Source organism: Oncorhynchus clarkii, chromosome 2, assembly GCF_045791955.1.
Source record: "Oncorhynchus clarkii lewisi isolate Uvic-CL-2024 chromosome 2, UVic_Ocla_1.0, whole genome shotgun sequence".
Taxonomy (NCBI): Eukaryota; Metazoa; Chordata; class Actinopteri; order Salmoniformes; family Salmonidae; genus Oncorhynchus; species Oncorhynchus clarkii.
The window spans coordinates 86949551-86967767 of record NC_092148.1 but is presented as its reverse complement, the minus strand read 5'-3'; the positions used below and the strand labels follow the sequence as shown (position 1 = coordinate 86967767).

The following is an 18217-nucleotide window of genomic DNA, read 5'->3' as shown; positions in this document are numbered from 1 at the left end:
AGGAACTAATCCTGCTATTTTATGACAGACAGGACAAGGAACTAATCCTGCTATTTTATGACCAGGACAAGGAACTAATCCTGCTATTTTATGACAGACAGGACAAGGAACGAATTCTGCTATTTTACGACCAGGACAAGGAACTAATCCTGCTATTTTATGACCAGGACAAGAAACTAATCCTGCTATTTTATGACAGACAGGACAAGGAACTAATCCTGCTATTTTATGACAGACAGGACAAGGAACTAATCCTGCTATTTTATGACAGACAGGACAATGAACTAATCCTGCTATTTTATGACAGACAGGACAAGGAACTAATTCTGCTATTTTATGACCAGGACAAGGAACTAATCCTGCTATTTTATGACCATGACAAGGAACTAATACTGCTATTTTATGACAGACAGGACAAGGAACTAATCCTGCTATTTTATGACAGACAGGACAGGGAACTATTCCTGCTATTTTATGACAGACAGGACAAGGAACTAATCCTGCTATTTTATGACAGACAGGACAAGGAACTAATCCTGCTATTTTATGACCAGGACAAGGAACTAATCCTGCTATTTTATTACAGACAGGAAAAGGAACGAATTCTGCTATTTTATGACCAGGACAAGGAACTAATCCTGCTATTTTATGACCAGGACAAGGAACTAATCCTGCTACTTCATGACCAGGACAAGAAACTAATCCTGCTATTTTATGACAGACAGGACAAGGAACTAATGCTGCTATTTTATGACAGACAGGACAAGGAACTAATCCTGCTATTTTATGACAGACAGGACATGAAACTAATACTGCTATTTTATGACAGACAAGACATGGAACTAATCCGTCTATTTTATGACAGACAGGACAAGGAACTAATCCTACTATTTTATGACCAGGACAAGGAACTAATCCTGCTATTTTATGACCAGGACAAGGAACTAATCCTGCTATTTTATGACAGACAGGACAAGGAACTAATCCTGCTACTTTATAACCAGGACAAGGAACTAATCCTGCTACTTTATGACCAGGACAAGAAACTAATCCTGCTATTTTATGACAGACAGGACATGGAAATAATCCTGCTACTTTATGACAGACAGGACAAGGAACTAATCCTGCTACTTTATGACCAGGACAAGGAACTAATCCTGCTATTTTATGACAGACAGGACAAGGAACTAATCCTGCTATTTTCTGACAGACAGGACAAGGAACTAATCCTACTGTTTTATGACCAGGACAAGGAACTAATCCTGCTATTTTATGACCAGGACAAGGAACTAATCCTGCTATTTTATGACAGACAGGACAAGGAACTAATCCTGCTACTTTATAACCAGGACAAGGAACTAATCCTTCTACTTTATGACCAGGACAAGAAACTAATCCTGCTATTTTATGACAGACAGGACATGGAAATAATCCTGCTACTTTATGACAGACAGGACAACGAACTAATCCTGCTACTTTATAACCAGGACAAGGAACTAATCCTGCTATTTTATGACCAGGACAAGGAAATAATCCTGCTATTTTATGACAGACAGGACATGGAACTAATCCTGCTATTTTATGACAGACAGGACATGGAACTAATCCTGCTATTTTATGACCAGGACATGGAAATAATCCTGCTATTTTATGACAGACAGGACATGGAACTAATCCTGCTATTTTATGACAGACAGGAGAAGTAAATAATCCTGCTATTTTATGACAGACAGGACAAGGAACTAATCCTGCTATTTTATGACAGATAGGACAAGGAACTAATCCTGCTACTTTATGACAGACAGGACAAGGAACTAATCCTGCTATTTTATGACAGACAGGACATGGAACTAATCCTGCTATTTTATGACAGACAGGACAAGGAACTAATCCTGCTACTTTATGACAGACAGGACAAGGAACTAATCCTGCTATTTTATGACAGACAGGACAAGGAACTAATCCTGCTATTTTCTGACAGACAGGACAAGGAACTAATCCTGCTATTTTATGACCAGGACAAGGAACTAATCCTGCTATTTTATGACCAGGACAAGGAACTAATCCTGCTATTTCATGACAGACATGACATGGAAATAATCCTGCTATTTTATGACAGACAGGACAAGGAACTAATCCTGCTATTTTATGACCAGGACAAGGAACTAATCCTGCTATTTTATGACAGACAGGACAAGGAACTAATCCTGCTATTTTCTGACAGACAGGACAAGGAACTAATCCTACTATTTTATGACCAGGACAAGGAACTAATCCTTCTACTTTATGACCAGGACAAGAAACTAATCCTGCTACTTTATGACCAGGACAAGAAACTAATCCTGCTATTTTATGACAGACAGGACATGGAAATAATCCTGCTACTTTATGACAGACAGGACAACGAACTAATCCTGCTACTTTATAACCAGGACAAGGAACTAATCCTGCTATTTTATGACCAGGACAAGGAAATAATCCTGCTATTTTATGACAGACAGGACATGGAACTAATCCTGCTATTTTATGACAGACAGGACATGGAACTAATCCTGCTATTTTATGACAGACAGGACATGGAAATAATCCTGCTATTTTATGACAGACAGGACATGGAACTAATCCTGCTATTTTATGACAGACAGGAGAAGTAAATAATCCTGCTATTTTATGACAGACAGGACAAGGAACTAATCCTGCTATTTTATGACAGATAGGACAAGGAACTAATCCTGCTACTTTATGACAGACAGGACAAGGAACTAATCCTGCTACTTTATGACAGACAGGACAAGGAACTAATCCTGCTATTTTATGACAGACAGGACAAGGAACTAATCCTGCTATTTTCTGACAGACAGGACAAGGAACTAATCCTGCTATTTTATGACCAGGACAAGGAACTAATCCTGCTATTTTATGACCAGGACAAGGAACTAATCCTGCTATTTCATGACAGACATGACATGGAAATAATCCTGCTATTTTATGACAGACAGGACAAGGAACTAATCCTGCTATTTTATGAGAGACAGGACAAGGAACTAATCCTGCTATTTTATGAGAGACATGACAAGGAACTAATCCTGCTATTTTATGACAGAGAGGACAAGGAACTAATCCTGCTATTTTATGACAGACAGGACAAGGAAATAATCCTGCTATTTTATGACAGACATGACAAGGAACTAATCCTGCTATTTTTTGACCAGGACAAGGAACTAATCCTGCTATTTTATGACAGACAGGACAAGGAACTAATCCTGCTATTTTATGACAGACAGGACAAGGAACTAATCCTGCTATTCTATGACAGACAGGACAAGCGACTAATCCTGCTATTTTATGACAGACAGCACAAGGAACTAATCCTGCTATTTTATGACCAGGACAAGGAACTAATCCTGCTATTTTATGACAGACAGGACATGGAAATAATCCTGCTATTTTATGACAGACAGGACAAGGAACTAATCCTGCTATTTTATGAGACAGGACAAGGAACTAATCCTGCTATTTTATGACAGACAGGACAAGGAACTAATCCTGCTATTTTATGACAGACAGAACAAGGAACTAATCCTGCTATTTTATGACAGACAGGACAAGGAAATAATCCTGCTATTTTATGACAGACAGGACAAGGAAATAATCCTGCTATTTTATGACAGACAGGACAAGGAAATAATCCTGCTATTTTATGACAGACAGGACAAGGAAATAATCCTGCTATTTTATGACAGACAGGACAAGGAACTAATCCTGCTATTTTATGACAGACAGGACAAGGAACTAATCCTGCTATTTTATGACAGACAGGACAAGGAACTAATCCTGCTATTTTATGACAGACAGGACAATGAACTAATCCTGCTATTTTATGACAGACAGGACAAGGAACTAATCCTGCTATTTTATGACCAGGACAAGGAACTAATCCTGCTATTTTATGACCAGGACAAGGAACTAATCCTGCTATTTCATGACAGACATGACATGGAAATAATCCTGCTATTTTATGACAGACAGGACAAGGAACTAATCCTGCTATTTTATGAGAGACAGGACAAGGAACTAATCCTGCTATTTTATGAGAGACATGACAAGGAACTAATCCTGCTATTTTATGACAGAGAGGACAAGGAACTAATCCTGCTATTTTATGACAGACAGGACAAGGAAATAATCCTGCTATTTTATGACAGACATGACAAGGAACTAATCCTGCTATTTTTTGACCAGGACAAGGAACTAATCCTGCTATTTTATGACAGACAGGACAAGGAACTAATCCTGCTATTTTATGACAGACAGGACAAGGAACTAATCCTGCTATTCTATGACAGACAGGACAAGCGACTAATCCTGCTATTTTATGACAGACAGCACAAGGAACTAATCCTGCTATTTTATGACCAGGACAAGGAACTAATCCTGCTATTTTATGACAGACAGGACATGGAAATAATCCTGCTATTTTATGACAGACAGGACAAGGAACTAATCCTGCTATTTTATGAGACAGGACAAGGAACTAATCCTGCTATTTCATGACAGACAGGACAAGGAACTAATCCTGCTATTTTATGACAGACAGAACAAGGAACTAATCCTGCTATTTTATGACAGACAGGACAAGGAAATAATCCTGCTATTTTATGACAGACAGGACAAGGAAATAATCCTGCTATTTTATGACAGACAGGACAAGGAAATAATCCTGCTATTTTATGACAGACAGGACAAGGAAATAATCCTGCTATTTTATGACAGACAGGACAAGGAACTAATCCTGCTATTTTATGACAGACAGGACAAGGAACTAATCCTGCTATTTTATGACAGACAGGACAAGGAACTAATCCTGCTATTTTATGACAGACAGGACAAGGAACTAATCCTGCTATTTTATGACAGACAGGACAAGGAACTAATCCTGCTATTTTATGACAGACAGGACAAGGAACTAATCCTGCTATTTTATGACAGACAGGACAAGGAACTAATACTGCTATTTTATGACAGACAGGACAAGGAACTAATCCTGCTATTTTATGACCAGGACAAGGAACTAATCCTGCTATTTTTTGACCAGGACAAGGAACTAATCCTGCTATTTTATGACAGACAGGACAAGGAAATAATCCTGCTATTTTATGACAGACAGGACAAGGAAATAATCCTGCTATTTTATGACAGACAGGACAAGGAACTAATCCTGCTATTTTATGACAGACAGGACAAGGAACTAATCCTGCTATTTTATGACCAAGACAAGGAACTAATCCTGCTATTTTATGACAGACAGGACAAGGAACGAAGTCTGCTATTTTATGACCAGGACAAGGAACTAATCCTGCTATTTTATGACAGACAGGACAAGGAACTAATCCTGCTATTTTATGACAGACAGGACAAGGAACTAATCCTGCTATTTTATGACAGACAGGACAAGGAACTAATACTGCTATTTTATGACAGACAGGACAAGGAACTAATCCTGCTATTTTATGACCAGGACAAGGAACTAATCCTGCTATTTTATGACCATGACAAGGAACTAATTCTGCTATTTTATGACAGACAGGACAAGGAACTAATCCAGCTATTTTATGACCAGGACAAGGAACTAATCCTGCTATTTTATGACAGACAGGACAAGGAACGAATTCTGCTATTTTATGACCAGGACAAGGAACTAATCCTGCTATTTTATGACCAGGACAAGGAACTAATCCTGCTATTTTATGACAGACAGGACAAGGAACTAATCCTACTATTTTATGACAGACAGGACATGGAACTAATCCAGCTATTTTATGACAGACAGGACAAGGAACTAATCCTGCTATTTTATGACAGACAGGACAATGAACTAATCCTGCTATTTTATGACAGACAGGACAAGGAACTAATTCTGCTATTTTATGACCAGGACAAGGAACTAATCCTGCTATTTTATGACCATGACAAGGAACTAATCCTGCTATTTTATGACAGACTGGACAAGGAACTAATCCTGCTATTTTATGACAGACAGGACAAGGAACTATTCCTGCTATTTTATGACAGACAGGACATGGAACTAATCCTGCTATTTTATGACAGACAGGACAAGGAACTAATCCTGCTATTTTATGACCAGGACAAGGAACTAATCCTGCTATTTTATGACCATGACAAGGAACTAATCCTGCTATTTTATGACAGACAGGACAAGGAACTAATCCTGCTATTTTATGACAGACAGGACAAGGAAATAATCCTGCTATTTTATGACAGACAGGACAAGGAAATAATCCTGCTATTTTATGACAGACAGGACAAGGAACTAATCCTGCTATTTTATGACAGACAGGACAAGGAACTAATCCTGCTATTTTATGACAGACAGGACAAGGAACTAATCCTGCTATTTTATGACAGACAGGACAAGGAACTAATCCTGCTATTTTATGACAGACAGGACAATGAACTAATCCTGCTATTTTATGACAGACAGGACAAGGAACTAATCCTGCTATTTTATGACAGACAGGACAATGAACTAATCCTGCTATTTTATGACAGACAGGACAAGGAACTAATACTGCTATTTTATGACAGAGAGGACAAGGAACTAATCCTGCTATTTTATGACCAGGACAAGGAACTAATCCTGCTATTTTATGACAGACAGGACAAGGAACTAATTCTGCTATTTTATGACCAGGACAAGGAACTAATCTTGCTATTTTATGACCAGGACAAGGAACTAATCCTGCTATTTTATGACAGACAGGACAAGGAACTAATCCTGCTATTTTATGACAGACAGGACATGGAACTAATCCTGCTATTTTATGACAGACAGGACAAGGAACTAATCCTTCTATTTTATGACAGACAGGACAATGAACTAATCCTGCTATTTTATGACAGACAGGACAAGGAACTAATTCTGCTATTTTATGACCAGGACAAGGAACTAATCCTGCTATTTTATGACCATGACAAGGAACTAATCCTGCTTTTTTATGACAGACAGGACAAGGAACTAATCCTGCTATTTTATGACAGACAGGACAAGGAACTATTCCTGCTATTTTATGACAGACAGGACAAGGAACTAATCCTGCTATTTTATGACAGACAGGACAAGGAACTAATCCTGCTATTTTATGATCAGGACAAGGAACTAATCCTGCTATTTTATGACCATGACAAGGAACTAATCCTGCTATTTTATGACAGACAGGACATGGAACTAATCCTGCTATTTTATGACCAGGACAAGGAACTAATCCTGCTATTTTATGACCAGGACAAGAAACTAATCCTGCTATTTTATGACAGACAGGACATGGAAATAATCCTGCTACTTTATGACAGACAGGACAAGGAACTAATGCTGCTACTTTATGACCAGGACAAGGAACTAATCCTGCTATTTTATGACCAGGACAAGGAAATAATCCTGCTATTTTATGACAGACAGGACATGGAACTAATACTGCTATTTTATGACAGACAGGACAAGGAACTAATCCTGCTATTTTATGACAGACAGGACAAGGAACTAATCCTGCTATTTTATGACAGACAGGACATGGAACTAATCCTGCTATTTTATGACCAGGACAAGGAACTAATCCTGCTATTTTATGACCATGACAAGGAACTAATCCTGCTATTTTATGACAGACAGGACAAGGAACTAATCCTGCTATTTTATGACAGACAGGACAAGGAAATAATCCTGCTATTTTATGACAGACAGGACAATGAACTAATCCTGCTATTTTATGACAGACAGGACAAGGAACTAATCCTGCTATTTTATGACAGACAGGACAAGGAACTAATCCTGCTATTTTATGACAGACAGGACAAGGAACTAATACTGCTATTTTATGACAGACAGGACAAGGAACTAATCCTGCTATTTTATGACCAGGACAAGGAACTAATCCTGCTATTTTATGACCATGACAAGGAACTAATTCTGCTATTTTATGACAGACAGGACAAGGAACTAATCCTGCTATTTTATGACCAGGACAAGGAACTAATCCTGCTATTTTATGACAGACAGGACAAGGAACGAATTCTGCTATTTTATGACCAGGACAAGGAACTAATCCTGCTATTTTATGACCAGGACAAGGAACTAATCCTGCTATTTTATGACAGACAGGACAAGGAACTAATCCTGCTATTTTATGACAGACAGGACATGGAACTAATCCTGCTATTTTATGACAGACAGGACAAGGAACTAATCCTTCTATTTTATGACAGACAGGACAATGAACTAATCCTGCTATTTTATGACAGACAGGACAAGGAACTAATTCTGCTATTTTATGACCAGGACAAGGAACTAATCCTGCTATTTTATGACCATGACAAGGAACTAATCCTGCTATTTTATGACAGACAGGACAAGGAACTAATCCTGCTATTTTATGACAGACAGGACAAGGAACTATTCCTGCTATTTTATGACAGACAGGACAAGGAACTAATCCTGCTATTTTATGACAGACAGGACAAGGAACTAATCCTGCTATTTTATGACCAGGACAAGGAACTAATCCTGCTATTTTATGACCATGACAAGGAACTAATCCTGCTATTTTATGACAGACAGGACATGGAACTAATCCTGCTATTTTATGACCAGGACAAGGAACTAATCCTGCTATTTTATGACCAGGACAAGGAACTAATCCTGCTACTTTATGACCAGGACAAGAAACTAATCCTGCTATTTTATGACAGACAGGACATGGAAATAATCCTGCTACTTTATGACAGACAGGACAAGGAACTAATGCTGCTACTTTATGACCAGGACAAGGAACTAATCCTGCTATTTTATGACCAGGAAAGGGAAATAATCCTGCTATTTTATGACAGACAGGACATGGAACTAATACTGCTATTTTATGACAGACAGGACAAGGAACTAATCCTGCTATTTTATGACAGACAGGACAAGGAACTAATCCTGCTATTTTATGACAGACAGGACATGGAACTAATCCTGCTATTTTATGACAGACAAGACATGGAACTAATCCTGCTATTTTATGACAGACAGGACATGGAACTAATCCTGCTATTTTATGACAGACAGGACAAGGAACTAATCCTGCTATTTTATGACAGAAAGGACAAGGAACTAATCCTGCTATTTTATGACAGACAGGACAAGGAACTAATCCTGCTATTTTATGACAGACAGGACAAGGAACTAATCCTGCTATTTTATGACAGACAGGACAAGGAACTAATCCTGCTATTTTATGACAGACAGGACAAGGAACTAATCGTGCTACTTTATGACAGACAGGACAAGGAACTAATCCTGCTATTTTATCAGAGACAGGACAAGGAACTAATCCTGCTATTTTATGAGAGACATGACAAGGAACTAATCCTGCTATTTTATGACAGACAGGACAAGGAACTAATCCTGCTATTTTATGACAGACAGGACAAGGAAAAAATCCTGCTATTTTATGACAGACAGGACAAGGAACTAATCCTGCTATTTTATGACCAGGACAAGGAACTAATCCTGCTATTTTATGACAGACAGGACAAGGAACTAATCCTGCTATTTTATGACAGACAGGACAAGGAACTAATCCTGCTTTTTTATGACAGACAGGACAAGGGACTAATCCTGCTATTTTATGACCAGGACAAGGAACTAATCCTGCTATTTTATGACAGACAGGACAAGGAACTAATCCTGCTATTTTATGACAGACAGGACAAGGAACTAATCCTGCTTTTTTATGACAGACAGGACAAGGGACTAATCCTGCTATTTTATAACAGACAGGACAAGGAACTAATCCTGCTATTTTATGACAGACAGGACATGGAACTAATCCTGCTATTTTATAACAGACAGGACAAGGAACTAATCCTGCTATTTTATGACAGACAGGACATGGAACTAATCCTGCTATTTTATGACAGACAGGACATGGGAATAATCCTGCTATTTTATGACAGACAGGACAAGGAACTAATCCTGCTATTTTATGAGAGACAGGACAAGGAACTAATCCTGCTATTTTATGACAGACAGGACATGGAAATAATCCTGCTATTTTATGACAGACAGGACAAGGAACTAATCCTGCTATTTTATGACAGACAGGACAAGGAACTAATCCTGCTATTTTATGACCAGGACAAGGAACTAATCCTACTATTTTATGACCAGGACAAGGAACTAATCCTGCTATTTTATGACAGACAGGACAAGGAACTAATCCTGCTATTTTATGACCAGGACAAGGAACTAATCCTGCTATTTTATGACAGACAGGACAAGGAACTAATCCTGCTATTTTATGACAGACAGGACAAGGAACTAATCCTGCTTTTTTATGACAGACAGGACAAGGGACTAATCCTGCTATTTTATGACCTGGACAAGGAACTAATCCTGCTATTTTATGACAGACAGGACAAGGAACTAATCCTGCTATTTTATGACAGACAGGACAGGGAACTAATCCTGCTTTTTTATGACAGACAGGACAAGGGACTAATCCTGCTATTTTATAACAGACAGGACAAGGAACTAATCCTGCTATTTTATGACAGACAGGACATGGAACTAATCCTGCTATTTTATAACAGACAGGACAAGGAACTAATCCTGCTATTTTATGACAGACAGGACATGGAACTAATCCTGCTATTTTATGACAGACAGGACATGGAAATAATCCTGCTATTTTATGACAGACAGGACAAGGAACTAATCCTGCTATTTTATGAGAGACAGGACAAGGAACTAATCCTGCTATTTTATGACAGACAGGACATGGAAATAATCCTGCTATTTTATGACAGACAGGACAAGGAACTAATCCTGCTATTTTATGACAGACAGGACAAGGAACTAATCCTGCTATTTTATGACCAGGACAAGGAACTAATCCTGCTATTTTATGACGAGGACAAGGAACTAATCCTGCTATTTTATGACAGACAGGACATGGAAATAATCCTGCTATTTTATGACAGACAGGACAAGGAACTAATCCTGCTATTTTATGACAGACAGGACAAGGAACTAATCCTGCTATTTTATGACAGACAGGACAAGGAACTAATCCTGCTATTTTATGACAGACAGGACAAGGAACTAATCCTGTTATTTTATGACAGACAGGACAAGGAACTAATCCTGCTATTTTATGACAGACAGGACAAGGAACTAATCCTGCTATTTTATGACAGACAGGACAAGGAACTAATCCTGCTATTTTATGACAGACAAGACAAGGAACTAATCCTGCTATTTTATGACAGACAGGTCAAGGAACTAATCCTGCTATTTTTTGACAGACAGGACAAGGAACTAATCCTGCTATTTTATGACAGACAGGACAAGGAACTAATCCTGCTATTTTATGACAGACAGGACAAGGAAATAATCCTGCTATTTTATGACAGACAGGACAAGGAAATAATCCTTCTATTTTATGACAGACAGGACAAGGAACTAATCCTTCTATTTTATGACAGACAGGACAAGGAACTAATCCTGCTATTTTATGACAGACAGGACAAGGAACTAATCCTGCTATTTTATGACAGACAGGACAAGGAAATAATCCTGCTATTTTATGACAGACAGGACAAGGAAATAATCCTGCTATTTTATGACAGACAGGACAAGGAACTAATCCTTCTATTTTATGACAGACAGGACAAGGAACTAATCCTGCTATTTTATGACAGACAGGACAAGGAACTAATCCTGCTATTTTATGACAGACAGGACAAGGAACTAATCCTGCAATTTTATGACAGATAGGACAAGGAACTAATCCTGCTATTTTATGACCAGGACAAGGAACTAATCCTGCTATTTTATGACAGACAGGACAAGGAACTAATCCTGCTATTTTATGACAGACAAGACAAGGAACTAATCCTGCTATTTTATGACAGACAGGACAAGGAACTAATCCTGCTATTTTATGACAGACAGGACAAGGAACTAATCCTGCTATTTTATGACCAGGACAAGGAACTAATCCTGCTATTTTATGACAGACAGGACATGGAAATAATCCTGCTATTTTATGACAGACAGGACAAGGAACTAATCCTGCTATTTTATGAGAGACAGGACAAGGAACTAATCCTGCTATTTTATGACAGACAGGACATGTAAATAATCCTGCTATTTTATGACAGACAGGACAAGGAACTAATCCTGCTATTTTATGACAGACAGGACAAGGAACTAATCCTGCTATTTTATGACCAGGACAAGGAACTAATCCTGCTATTTTATGACCAGGACAAGGAACTAATCCTGCTATTTTATGACAGACAGGACATGGAAATAATCCTGCTATTTTATGACAGACAGGACAAGGAACTAATCCTGCTATTTTATGACAGACAGGACAAGGAACTAATCCTGCTATTTTATGACAGACAGGACAAGGAACTAATCCTGCTATTTTATGACAGACAGGACAAGGAACTAATCCTGCTATTTTATGACAGACAGGACAAGGAACTAATCCTGCTATTTTATGACAGACAGGACAAGGAACTAATCCTGCTATTTTATGACAGACAGGACAAGGAACTAATCCTGCTATTTTATGACAGACAGGACAAGGAACTAATCCTGCTATTTTATGACAGACAGGTCAAGGAACTAATCCTGCTATTTTATGACAGACAGGACAAGGAACTAATCCTGCTATTTTATGACAGACAGGACAAGGAACTAATTCTGCTATTTTATGACCTGGACAAGGAACTAATCCTGCTATTTTATGACCATGACAAGGAACTAATCCTGCTATTTTATGACAGACAGGACAAGGAACTAATCCTGCTATTTTATGACAGACAGGACAAGGAACTAATCCTGCGATTTTCTGACAGACAGGACAAGGAACTAATCCTGCTATTTTATAACAGACAGGACAAGGAACTAATCCTGCTATTTTATGACCAGGACAAGGAATTAATCCTGCTATTTTATGACAGACAGGACATGGAAATAATCCTGCTATTTTATGACAGACAGGACAAGGAACTAATCCTGCTATTTTATGACAGACAGGACAAGGAACTAATCCTGCTATTTTCTGACAGACAGGACAAGGAACTAATCCTGCTATTTTATGACCAGGACAAGGAACTAATCCTGCTATTTTATGACAGACAGGACATGGAAATAATCCTGCTATTTTATGACAGACAGGACAAGGAACTAATCCTGCAATTTTATGACCAGGACAAGGAACTAATCCTGCTATTTTATGACAGACAGGACATGGAAATAATCCTGCTATTTTATTACAGACAGGACAAGGAACTAATCCTGCTCTTTTATGACAGACAGGACAAGGAACTAATCCTGCTATTTTATGACCAGGACAAGGAACGAATCCTGCTATTTTATGACCAGGACAAGGAACTAATACTGCTATTTTATGACAGACAGGACAAGGAACTAATCCTGCTATTTTCTGACAGACAGGACAAGGAACTAATCCTGCTATTTTATGACAGACAGGACAAGGAACTAATCCTGCTATTTTATGACAGACAGGACAAGGAACTAATCCTGCTATTTTATGACCAGGACAAGGAACTAATCCTGCTATTTTATGACAGACAGGACATGGAAATAATCCTGCTATTTTATGACAGACAGGACAAGGAACTAATCCTGCTATTTTATGACCAGGACAAGGAACTAATCCTGCTATTTTATGACAGACAGGACATGGAAATAATCCTGCTATTTTATGACAGACAGGACAAGGAACTAATCCTGCTATTTTATGACAGACAGGACAAGGAACTAATCCTGCTATTTTATGACAGACAGGACATGGAAATAATCCTTATATTTTATGACAGACAGGACAAGGAACTAATCCTGCTATTTTATGACAGACAGGACAAGGAACTAATCCTTCTATTTTATGACAGACAGGACAAGGAACTAATCCTGCTATTTTATGACAGACAGGACAAGGAACTAATCCTGCTATTTTATGACAGACAGGACAAGGAACTAATCCTGCTATTTTATGACAGACAGGACAAGGAACTAATCCTGCTATTTTATGACAGACAGGACAAGGAACTAATCCTGCTATTTTATGACAGACAGGACAAGGAACTAATCCTGCTATTTTATGACAGACAGGACAAGGAACTAATCCTGCTATTTTATGACAGACAGGACAAGGAACTAATCCTGCTATTTTATGACAGACAGGACAAGGAAATAATCCTGCTGTTTTATGACAGACAGGACATGGAACTAATCCTGCTATTTTATGACAGACAGGACAAGGAACTAATCCTGCTATTTTATGACAGACAGGACAAGGAACTAATCCTGCTATTTTATGACAGACAGGACAAGGAACTAATCCTGCTATTTTCTGACAGACAGGACAAGGAACTAATCCTGCTATTTTCTGACATACAGGACAAGGAAATAATCCTGCTATTTTATGACAGACAGGACAAGGAACTAATCCTGCTCTTTTATGACCAGGACAAGGAACTAATCCTGCTATTTTATGACCAGGACAAGGAACTAATCCTGCTATTTTATTGGTCTTTTATTGATTTTATTAATCCTGCTATTTTATGGATTGAGCAGAGAGAAAATTTCCTTAGAAAATAAATGTAGTTTCAGCCTAAAGCATCAGCCAGTAATTTACATGTCATCGATCTGGCACTCATATTTTGCCACTAGGAAAAAACTGTCTGTTGTCAGACATCTTTCAAATCCAATCTTTGGTTTATAGAGAACCTGTCACACCATGTCACACACACTCGCACACTCGCACACTCGCACGCACACACACACACACACACACACACACACACACACACACACACACACACACACACACACACACACACACACACACACACTCTCAGAGAGAGGCCTCTCAGAGTGGTACATAGGATGATATCATTAATCATTAGACCTTCACAAAGTGGTTGAAACGCTGTCCCCACTAAACCACATAGGAGCATAGATTGCAGTATGTTCTCTTTTTACCATTTGCTGTAAAGTCACTGTAAAGCACTTTGTGACAAATGTCTCCCCACAATGTCTCTAAAACGTCTCCAACATGCTTTGTATCTCTGTACAAATGTACTCGCACATCATTGAAACATTACAATATTGGCTTTGTGTCTGTAAAACTGTAATTAAATGCAATTCAATCCTAATCGAAACGTCACCATTGTGTCTTTGTGTCTCTATCTATCTCCATCCAGGTGGAGCTGTCATGGTCACCCAGTCCCTCAGCCTGGCCTCTCTGCTCCTGGTGGCCATGTTGTGCCTGCTGGCCCTCTGAATGTAGTGCATCTTTCTCTGTCTACACTGCCCAGTCCAGCAAAGGAGACTCTGTGAGGTTGACGCCTATTATGACTTTGGTTCCCACAATCTTTGGTTTCACCCTGAAGGCCAAAGGATCATTTTCCCACCTCGAGGAATAGGGCTTTGTTTGTGGAGAAGAAAAAAACACAATAAGAAATGTGTATAAAGGACGAAGAATGACATCTGGAATATCTCTTAAATCATACCTACAATGTCTTTGAAGGAGGAGCGTCAAAAGGAAGTCTTTCAACTTTTTCAATATGCCTTATATGTAAACAGTTACACTTATCTTTCACAATGCCATGACTTGCTCCTAACTGGGTGAGGTGTGAGTGCTGAAGCACTGCACAACGTCTGTAAGTAACAAAACTGTAAGTGTCAAATACATTGTGAGAAGGGCCTTTCTTGTTCATTCATAAAGGTGCAGTAGCTTGGAAGTGTGTGTTTCATTTGACGTGGGACATTTATGGATCATCGACACAACGTTTGCGTTCCACATATAAAGCATAAGCTAAGCAGGTGATATAGTTGTGAAGGATAAGTCTACAGGTTTACTAAATTGTCTTTATATTTCAATTACATTTCGGTGGCTTTTTCTTAGTACTTTTGAATCCATTTTCTTTTCAAGGTGAAGCATACCCTCCCCTTCCAGAGTCAAATCAAATCTCTACTCAAGGTCCTTGGCATATATCAGAGTTTTATTATCAAACATCATCAGACAAAAGAGGAATTTATGTCATGCTAATATAATATATGCAATAATGTTTATGGTTTTGCCATCTCACAAGTACATATAGCCTACTATTAACGATGTAACATCGTTGTTCCCTGAAACATTGATGTTATCTCCCAAAAAAACATGCTTATTTCCAACTCATAACATTCTCTAAATTAATGGGAGACCAGTTTGCAAGTGTTTGCATGCATCTGAAAGAGTTTACTGACAAAACTTGATAAACTTCTTAGCCGGAGTGATGCCTGCATTTTTAGCACATGTACATGTGTGTTTGTAAAAGTTGAATGTATTGAATAACTGTGGAAATGAGCTTTAAAACATATCAGACCTGCAGTTTCTAACATGATATAAACAATGTGTAACGGTGGTGCATTTGGTTTGGTTGTCAGGACACCCAACTGTCCTGTGACCGTCGTGTGTCCAATGTTGTTAAAGTGTCCAATTGGAGGAACCATGATTCAACTGAGTTTGGAATCATAAATAGAATTCTAGAATGGGTATTTGCCATTCTTTTTGTCCTGTTCTTAGGATTCTATTGCTCTGGTTGGAATATCCCATGAAAGAGTACACGGAACACAAAAAGTTGTTTGTTTTGACTGTTGTTAAGACTTCAGTGGTAGACTATAAATGCTGGTGCTTTGTAAAGAATGCTGCCATCTTGTTCATGTCTTAACTGTTTTCTATGTTTTCATATCTTTATTAATCAACGTCTCAGTGTGAGTCTCAGTGCTAACAGTTCTGCAGTAATACATTATAACGTCTGTCTGAATCTTCAATCGTTCTTTCTATTTTATTACATATAACACAACCTGCCTAGCGCCTAAAACAGTTATGCTATTATCGTGTATCATTGTGTATAAACTGGTGCAAAGCACAAGAGAAACAAAATAAACTATCGAAATCAATATCTGAGAATAACCATCCGAAGCTCATACATTTGTCCTACTATTTTTGCAACATTGTTTTGTATTTTTTTATCAATAACATGAGTGTGATCAGAGTTATACTGTATACGGGATGCATTATCATGTGGCGTTGTTGTTTTTGTTTATGTTTGTGATTAATATATTTCATCCTGATGACCCACCACTGGTTCAACAGTAGATGTTTACTACGATTATGTACCACTGAAAAGTATGTGTTTTTGATTGCTCTGCGAATACATGTTCAGTGTGACTGAGTGATGCTAGCCATTCTTCTACCAGCTCTGGCCCACAGAGTTACGTGTGGCTTGCTAACGCAAGGCTCAGGTAGCTCCCTGGACCAGAAGCTATGCTCCTTCTATATACATTGTGACTATATCAACAAAACATCCACCACAAAGTGCTTTTTCTCAGTTTCCCCTCATGCAACAAATCATCGAAAGAGTTGCCAAATGCATGAATGCCTTGAACTTATTTGTTATTTCGAAGGAAACGGTTGCTAAGAAAACGATTGCCATGGAAACGGTTGCTATTACTACATTCTCTAACATGCATGACATTGGAAACGAATGGTATAGGCCTGTATGGTAAAAAAACAACTCCATCCATACATTGCAATGAGTCAACGTACAGTCATACATTCAGGCTTCCTATCAGCTTTATATGAACTCAACTGCCTTTGTGGTAAACAATAATAAACATTCATTCAGTCATGAGTGGAATCCCTTTATGTCAGAGACTGTATAATGTTTGCATACTGTACTTTCTCTAGATAAGCCTAACATGTTCATTAGTTGCCTCAAGCCAGTCATCTCAAGGGGAAGTCTATGTAGGGCAGTTTATTGTAGTTGTAAAATTACGAAATCTTTCAATAAATTACCTGATTTTTCCAGAAATACTCAAACTAGAATTTCTGGGAAAACTGGGAATTTGGGGGAAGGTTTCTGGAATTGTTCAATCGTAATGGGGGGGGGGGTTAAGGTTTTAGAGAGAAAAACCTTAACTGGCTAAAGGAATCTCACTCATTCAGTAGGTTCAGTACTGGTCAGTCCTGCAGTCTCATTCCTTACTGTAAGATTGGTTGGGGTTTGATGACATTACCGCTGTGGTTGATGATGCAGCAGTGTTTGGCTGTATAATGTTCAGTGCTTTGCT

General features: G+C 38.4%; 1 protein-coding gene across 1 annotated transcript in view; it reads left to right on the top strand.

Annotated features, from left to right (window-relative positions):
* Positions 1-16541, top strand: part of LOC139375429 (contactin-1a-like) — a 227053-nt gene extending 210512 nt beyond the window's left edge. Inside the window, exon 25 of the mRNA XM_071117212.1 lies at positions 15301-16541. Within this exon, the coding sequence (XP_070973313.1) occupies positions 15301-15380 (80 nt within the window). The 3' untranslated portion in view covers positions 15381-16541. The remainder of the gene's footprint in view (positions 1-15300) is intronic.
* Positions 16542-18217: the final 1676 nt, after the last annotated feature.